This window comes from Castor canadensis, chromosome 12, assembly GCF_047511655.1.
Source record: "Castor canadensis chromosome 12, mCasCan1.hap1v2, whole genome shotgun sequence".
Taxonomy (NCBI): Eukaryota; Metazoa; Chordata; class Mammalia; order Rodentia; family Castoridae; genus Castor; species Castor canadensis.
In genome coordinates, this window is record NC_133397.1 from 64,442,424 (window position 1) to 64,450,923 (window position 8,500).

The 8,500-nt window shown below is 47.3% G+C and overlaps 1 protein-coding gene across 5 annotated transcripts in view; it reads left to right on the plus strand.

Annotated features, from left to right (window-relative positions):
* Tet3 (tet methylcytosine dioxygenase 3) overlaps positions 1-8,209 on the plus strand; it is a 110,229-nt gene extending 102,020 nt beyond the window's left edge. For all 5 annotated transcript variants that reach the window (XM_074050020.1, XM_074050021.1, XM_074050018.1 and 2 more), the window contains one exon: positions 618-8,209. In XM_074050020.1, the coding sequence (XP_073906121.1) occupies positions 618-2,398 (1,781 nt within the window). In that variant the 3' untranslated portion in view covers positions 2,399-8,209. The remainder of the gene's footprint in view (positions 1-617) is intronic.
* The last annotated feature ends 291 nt before the right edge of the window (positions 8,210-8,500 follow it).

Genomic DNA, 8,500 nt, shown 5'->3' on the forward strand with positions numbered 1-8,500 from the left:
GGCCCTGTCCTTGACTGGCCTCACCACCACCCTGTCCCACTTTCCTGAATCGGGCAACTCAGGCAGAAAGTCCTGCGGCCTCTGCTCCATCTTGTCAGTCAGAATGGTACCTGATGGAGGAACCTGGGAAAATGAATGCAGAGCTGACTGGTTATCTTCAGGGAGTGAGCTTGCTAAACAGACAAGAGGAGGTTCCCTTCCAGTGTGCTCACATATCCTCTCCATGTGGGGAGAAGAGCATTGCTCCAGGGTTCATGGGTGGGTGGCAGGACAGCAGGGTACCTTTGCTATTTTAGCCCAATCCCTACAGTGACCCTGACCTCTGTCTAGTATGTGGGTACTAGGGTAGGGTGAAGGGGAGTGGTGCTGAAAGGACTGTGGACTCTATGAGGCACTTCTTTCCACCCCAGGAAGTCTGGGCCTGGGCTTAGGCGGTGCCTGGGGAGCAAGTCCAGGCCTGGCTTGGGCACCCCTCAACACTTCACCCATCTTACCTCTCCCAAGAGATCACATCTCAGGGAAGGAAAGATGTTCCATCCCTAGCTCTCTGCCCGAGGCTTTGCCGGGGTGGGGGGTGGTCTTGGACCCTTTTTCACCTTGCTTTCTGCTTTCCCCAGGTCTCTCTCTTAAGGGTGGTTTGTCCCAGCAAAACCTGAAGCCCTCCCTCAAGGTGGAGCCACAAAGCCACTTCAGCTCCTTCAAGTACAATGGCAACGCGGTGGTGGAAAGCTACTCGGTGCTGGGCAGCTGCCGGCCCTCTGACCCCTACAGCATGAGCAGCGTGTATTCTTACCACTCCCACTATGCACAGCCCGGCCTGGCCTCCGTCAACGGGTTCCACTCAAAGTATGCTCTTCCCTCCTTCAGCTACTATGGTTTTCCATCCAGCAACCCTGTCTTCCCCTCTCAGTTCCTGGGTCCTAGTACCTGGGGACATGGTGGCAGCAGCAGCAGTTTTGAGAAGAAGCCAGATCTTCATGCTCTGCACAACAGCCTGAGCCCGGCCTACGGTGGTGCTGAGTTTGCCGAGCTGCCCGGCCAGGCTGTTTCCACAGACACCCACCACTCTGCTCCTCACCACCAGCAGCCTGCTTACCCAGGCCCCAAGGAGTATCTGCTTCCCAAGGCCCCCCAGCTCCACCCAGCATCCAGGGACCCCTCCCCATTTGCTCAGAGCTCCAACTGCTACAACAGATCCATCAAGCAAGAGCCAGTAGATTCACTGGTCCAGACCGAAACTGTTCCCAGAGACTCTATTAAGATGGGCAAAACGCCTTTGCCTGAGGCATCTCAGAATGGGGGACCCAGTCACCTATGGGGACAGTACTCAGGCTCAAGCATGTCCCCCAAGAGGACTAACAGTGTGGGTGGCAGTTGGGGTGTGTTCCCTCCAGGAGAGAGCCCTGCCATCATCCCCGACAAGCTCAGTTCTTTTGGAGCCAGCTGCCTGACCCCTTCACACTTCCCAGATGGCCAGTGGGGACTGTTCGCTGGCGAGGGGCAACAGTCCACCTCCCATTCTGGAGGACGACTGCGAGGCAAACCATGGAGCCCTTGCAAGTTTGGGAACAGCACCTCGGCCTTGGCTGGGCCCAGTCTGACTGAGAAGCCGTGGGGGGTCGGGGCAGGGGATTTCAACTCTGCTCTGAAAAGCAGTTCCGGATTCCAAGACAAGTTGTGGAACCCCATGAAAGGGGAGGACGGAAGGATTCCCACCCCAGGCATGAGCCGGCTGGACAAAGCCTGGCAGGCCTTTAGCATGCCCCTTGGCTCCAGTGAGAAGCTATTTGGTGCCCTAAAGTCGGAGGAAAAGCTGTGGGATCCCTTCAGCCTGGAGGAGGGGACAACCGAGGAACCCCCCAGCAAGGGGACAGTGAAGGAGGAGAAAGGTGGCCCTGGTGTAGAGGAGGAGGAAGAGGAGCTATGGTCAGACAGCGAACACAACTTCCTGGATGAGAACATCGGTGGTGTTGCTGTGGCTCCTGCTCACGGCTCCATCCTCATCGAGTGTGCTCGGCGAGAGCTGCATGCCACCACACCACTCAAGAAGCCTAACCGCTGCCACCCTACCCGCATCTCGCTGGTCTTCTACCAGCACAAGAACCTCAACCAGCCCAACCATGGGCTGGCCCTCTGGGAAGCCAAGATGAAGCAGCTGGCAGAGCGGGCAAGGGCACGGCAGGAGGAGGCTGCACGCCTGGGCCTGGGCCAGCAGGAGGCCAAGCTCTTTGGGAAGAAGCGCAAGTGGGGGGGCGCCATGGTTGCTGAGCCCCAGCACAAGGAGAAGAAGGGGGCTGTCCCCACACGGCAGGCACTGGCCATGCCCACAGACTCAGCGGTCACCGTGTCCTCTTACGCTTACACGAAGGTCACTGGTCCCTACAGCCGCTGGATCTAGGTGCCAGGGAGCCAGTGTACCTCAGCATCGGGCCCAGCCCGAGCTGCCTCTGTGGTGCTTTCGCCCTCACATCTGGGGGCGGGTTGGGGGTGCAGAAGTCTTTCTATATCTACATATATGGATACATCTATCATATATATGTATTTATGGTCCAAACCTCAGAACTGACCCGCCCCTCCCTTCCCCCACCTCCCCAGCACTTTGAAGAAGAAACTACGGCTGTCGGGTGATTTTTTTTTTTTTTTTTTTTGTGATCTTAATATTTATATCTCCATGTTTTATTTTCCCTTTGTTTGAGGGGCTTTTCATTTTGTTTTTAAAACTCTATCCTTGTATATCACAATAATGGAAAGAAAGTTTATAGTGTCCTTTCACAAAGGAGTAGTTTTAAATTCCATTTAAAATGTGTATTTATTGGATTTTTTTTAAAACAATGGTCATGGTAATGGCTGGACAGGCGAGGCCAGCAGTGCTGCTCCTGCCTGGCCTCCTGGGAGCTGATAGGTTCTCTCGGCCATCTGCCCCTCACGAGCCAAGGGCAGCATGTAGCTCCAGTCCATCCCTCCCTCCCTGTGGGCAGGGAGCCCTCGGAACAGCCTCTGTCCTCTCTGTGGGGTGAGAGAAGCTGTAGAAACCATCTGGGGCCCCTTTCCAGTCAGCAGTGGGCCAGAGGCACCACAGGCCTGGCCAGAGATGCTGATGTAGATCTCCCCAGAAACCGGGTTGGAAGTAGACAGCTTCAAGCTTGCTAGTCTCCACACTGAATCCTCTGTCCGTTATTTATCAAGTACATGATGTCCTGGTTCGCTAGGCAGCACCTCAGGCTGGAGCTGGAGTCAAGAGGCTGCTAGGAGCCCTTTCCGCCGCTTTGGTTAAGCCAATGAATACTGGGCTGAAGGAATCTGTCTTAGTGGCAAGTTTTAAAATGCCCCAAAGTTTATGCTGATACTGAAAAAGGGCTACTGTATCCTTACAAACAAGAAGTTGAACCCAAGCTGTGAAGAGCCAGCGGTGGCTCTGTGCACGGTGCTGTGTGATGCGGTGCTGTGTGATGCGGGAGCCTGGTGCTGTAGTATTGTGCTGGGACTTTCTTGACTTTGGGGGCAGGTTGTGTCCTGCGGGAGCTCAGCAAGCCAGTATAACAGCAGTTAACACATCTGTCTTTATCCTGGATCTCCACATTGGACAATGGTGCATGCCTCCCCAGCCCACCCCTGTGCTCTCAAGCAGGGAGGGGCCTACACTTAATTTTAAAAGTGCAAGAGTCATAGTTTTCAACAGGTTGCTATGATTTTCCTCCCTCATTGGTGCCAGTTCTCCATTGGATTTTTTTTTTCCTTTCCTCCCCTCTCCAACCCTTGTAACACACCCATTCTAAAATTCTGGTGCATTCGTTTAGTTCTTTGAAATGAGAATGTGGTGCTTAATTTTCATGACATTGTTGAGAGAGGTTGGCTCCTATAGGTGGAAGCAACACTTGTCCACAGCAAGTCAGACTTCTCAGAGTGTTTGTTTTTCTGGTGGTATTAGCAGAAATGAAACCAAGGTACCCATGTGGATGTGTGTTGTGAGTGGGGGGCTTCATTAGGACACACAGAGAGGGATATAGCCACACGGTGAATGTCAGCCAAGCCCTGAGAGAAACATTAGGTATTAATTAAGCAGCTTTGTTCAGATGTGGGTCTTCATAAATCAAGTTTAACAATCAGATGACAATGCTAAAGGCAAGTTCCTGAGCTTCCAGGTGCCTTGTGTAAGAGCTAAGAACCGACCCTTTGGGTGTTTACTGTAACCTTTTGGAAGCACTGGTGGAGAGTCGCTGTAAGATGTCCTGAGCATTTATGTGGTCTGGTTTTAACTGTAAATAGTGAAAGATTTTTTTAAGCACTTTTGCCTAGATTTAAACAGCAACTTGAAAAAAAAGTACGTTTTAACATGTAATTGTGGGAGAAATTGTAAATAGTAGCTGAATATTTAACGTGCTTTTGTCTATCCTCCACTTTTACCATATTCTGTAAAGTTGCATTTATTTTACAGGACAAAAATGAAATATTATTGCTTTTGAAATAAATACCCAAGAGCTTATCAGGATTTAGAATTATTCAGAACTCAGATTTATAGGAAAATCTCTGACCTTCAGTTTGACAAGCTAAAGGAGGCAGAGTCTTTAAGAAGCATGCTAATTTTCTAGTTTTGAGGAAAAGTTGGGTCCTTTAAATGCTATTTTGCTTATCGCATCAGTACTTTTACGCAGGTCTCATTTGACTCCGTGCTTAGGTAGATGCGGGGGTGCCTTGAAAACTTCATTTTAAATGATCTTAAGCAAGAAATAAGATATTTTACGAAACATTTGGAGAATGTGACCGTCTGTATGGCCCGTGGAAGCCCCAGGTTGGCTGTTGGTTTGGAAGGTCCCGAGTGTAACCCAGGTGATTCTGACATGTGGCATGTGTGAGTCTCTCTGATGTGTGTTAAATGTACTCTTTCCCTTGTCACCGTTTGGTAGCAAAGCCATTAGATGAGAGGAGAAACCAATACAAGCTAAAGCATGTGACATGTCCCCCAAGCCCACACTCCTGGTTCATAAGCTCTAGGCCAGGACAGGCTGCTGTGAGGTGAGGCAAGAGGCAGTCTGCATTGAACGTTCCTGTTTCTCTGCGAGTGCTGTTCCAGAGTGACGGGTGCTGTGGCCATGTTCAAGCCCAGGCTCATTTTCACACACTACATGTATAACCTACCTCAAATCTCAGTCATTGAAATTAGCATGCTTTACACGTATATTTAAGAAGTAACTATGCACAGCTCTTTATCCCCCCCCTTGCTGCTGAAGGCTTCTTAAAAAGAAAGATCAAATTTTTATTTTTACTGGCACGATCATTTTTTAAGTAATTGACATTTAATGATTGACAGACATTTTTATCATTAGAAAAATAAAGCCATTGCAATTTAAAAAAAAAAAAACTAACAGCATGACCAAGTTTTAAGAGTAATACAGCAACAGAAAATGATGGTATCTTATTCGTCTCCCCAATGCACCCCATCCGCGGACACCATCCACATACAGTGTAAATGTTTGCTTCCTTTTTTGCTTTGTTTTCTTTTCCCTGCCTGTTGCATGCAAGGGAAGTATTTAAAAGTTCTATGCTAAGAGATTTTTAAAAATAAAAATCACTTTGCAGCAGGTTCTCAGAAAATAACTGGTGCTAGCTCAAGAAACCAACTTACCATCAGAAAGCTCCCGTTAAAGGTGGTGAATGGACTGGGTGGGAGGTTGTTTTGGGGTCTGGTTTTTAGCAGGGCCTTCGTGCCTCACACCCTGGTTTCCTGGGTGCTGTTTTGCCTTCTCACTGAGGTGACACTGGTGTGCACGGGAAAGGGATTTTGACTGCCCCTCTGGTCCTTCCAACCTGCCTCTGGGAAACAATAGTTTGTACAGCAAGGGATTTTTAAAGTGCTAAATCAAGGAAAGAAGTAGCAGAGCTTCATTGCTTTGTACCAGACAGCAGTAGGTGTGTGAGGATGGTTGATGATGAGTAGATGGTAATCTGATGTCACTGAGAGAAATCCAGCCAGACTTTCTTCTTGAAGTTTAACCACTGCGAGATCTCAAACCAAGTCAAAGCTGGTGGAAAACTCTGATATATCCCTGATGTGCCTCAACCAATATCTTTCCTTTTGTTACTGAAGTGTGTTTTATGGACTAGGAAGCATTTTTATGAATTGAAATAGTCTAAATAAAATGGTGCTATGGTGTTTTAATGTGACTGTTCCTGATCCTGTCTTGCTGAGGTGCTAACAATGTTCTGAAACCACAACCAACCAAAAACAAGGTGGGCTCCAGTCGCTCTTGGCTTTTTAAATTTTTTTTTCTTTTTCTTTTCTCTTTTGGTGCTGTCTTCTTAGATCTGTTTACCATGCTATAATCTGCTCTGAGCAATTTTGTTTTGTTTTATTGTGCTTCCCTTGGTGGCCAAACAAAGGCAAGAGGCAACTCACCCCTTGCTGAGGATGGCAGGGCGGACACTGTATTTTGTACCCACTTCTCCAGCCAGATGAGAAAAACGGGGAAGGCCTGGGGTTGACGTCGTTGAGGAAGGGAAGTGGGGTACTCCTGCAGCCCAGGGTGCTAAGCAGATGTCTCTGGAGCCTCGAGTGGGGATGCTGAGGATCCACAAAGAACTCCTTCCTCTTCTGGCACTGCTGGGGCTATGGCCAACAAGGGGCTCATTCCTTTGCTCCTTAAAGCCTTTCCCCAGCATGGCTTCTGCTGCCTGTTGGTAGCCCCTTGCATTCAGACTAAAGGTAGGAGCTTTCTTTGTCTCTCAGTGCCACCGAGGCAGCTTTTTAGTTGGTGCTAAATTTCTCCTTGGGTCCACAGAAGGTGATGTTTTTAGAACTCAACAGGAAGCTCCATTTTTGCATCATCCACTGTCACAATTTTTTTTAAATACCTCAAAAACAAAATATTGTGACAACTTTGATAGGTTCTGTGAGGGTCTGATTTCTGCAGGTTGTCCATTTGATGACATACTTGACCTTGACAAATATGGAGTCATTTTGTTTTCCATTCTTCAGCAGTTACAATGGCAGAATGCCTAAAGGAAGGAGTGTGGTTGACTTTATTAAGTTTTGGTTTTGAATAAAATGTGAATTTCTTATGCCCATCTCATTGAGCTTTCTCAGTCATTGTTGCTGTCATCTGAAATGACTCCCTCAACACCTAGTTTTATTAGCCAGATCCATCTGCTTTCGTACATAGCCAACTTCAGTTTACCCTGGACCAAAATAACATTTTTGAGGTGCATACCCCCACTCAGGCTTCACAGCCACATACCCTCACATGCATAGTAGTTTCTGCTAGGGCTGCTTGTCTGGCACGCCTGGCCCTTCCTACTGCAGTGCTGCCGACAAGGGCAAAGCAATAGGCTTCTCCCCTGAGCAGAGACCTCAGCAGAAATGCCAGGTCTGAAGCTGATTTGTGTCTGGAATCAGCGAGCTATTTGGCCTGTTCCTCATTTGCTTCTATTCTGATAATCAGGGACGCTTTTTGTAGGGTATTTGTGCTTTTCTCATTTTTGACACCCATCATTCAGGAGGACTCATCACTCTTCACATGGGGACTTAAAATACTAACTGGCCCATTTGGACATCCCAAATTTTCTTAGTTCCATAACCTTTTATTTTGAGGGGAGAAAGAGGGAGAAAAACAGGAGTGATGTCATTTTTTTCATGTATTTAAACAAGGACCGGTCGTCTTGTGGCATATTAATGCATTAGACTTAATCTAGAACCCTGTAGCTTTCGGATGTGGTTTATTTCTTATCTGTTTGAATTCCTGTTTGGTTACTTGGCTTCCAATGGAGGTGAACTTAACAACCATACTTGAATATTCCGTCTTGACTTTGTAAACTGTGGCTACTTGAAATGAAGTTTATCTGGGGTTGATGGATGAATGGTAGATTTTTGCAATGTCTCAAGGCAATAGGATGTGTATTATTAAACTGTAGATATTCTTAGTACAGTAAATTTATGCCGATAATTTTATTTTGTATAATTTTTACTTTGTTAATATTTTTTCCTTCCACTTTATTGGTTTGCCTCCTGAGCTACCCTTCTTTACCTTCCCTTCTCCCCCAGTGTTTCAGTAAATTTAATTTAGGGTGCCTAGAAATTGCAAGTATGTATCCTTTTTTGATTTGTATTTTATTATAATTTACACAAACAACTGGGTTTGTGAACTGTATTACTCCTGGTATCTTTAAAATATTGTGGGTGTTTTAATAAATTTTATATTTATTTTTTGCACTCAAATTCAGTGTGAGTCTTTTTGTTCCCCCTCTTGAACCTCAACTCAACTGTGAATTGAAGGGACCCTGTAATCCCAACTCTCCCAGCCTTTAGGTTGGAGATGCCCAAATGAAGCCCTCACAGAGGGAGCTCATGCTTGTTCATCCTGCCACTGGTAGAGGGATGCTTAAAGATCGTCTGCTGGTAAATCTGAGTGGGAGGGAGAGAGGCAAAGAGGACGTGTTGTTTTCCTTCCCCTTTTGTCCCCCTTTTTCACTCAACTTGGAGATTTCTCCCCACCCCACCATTGTAATG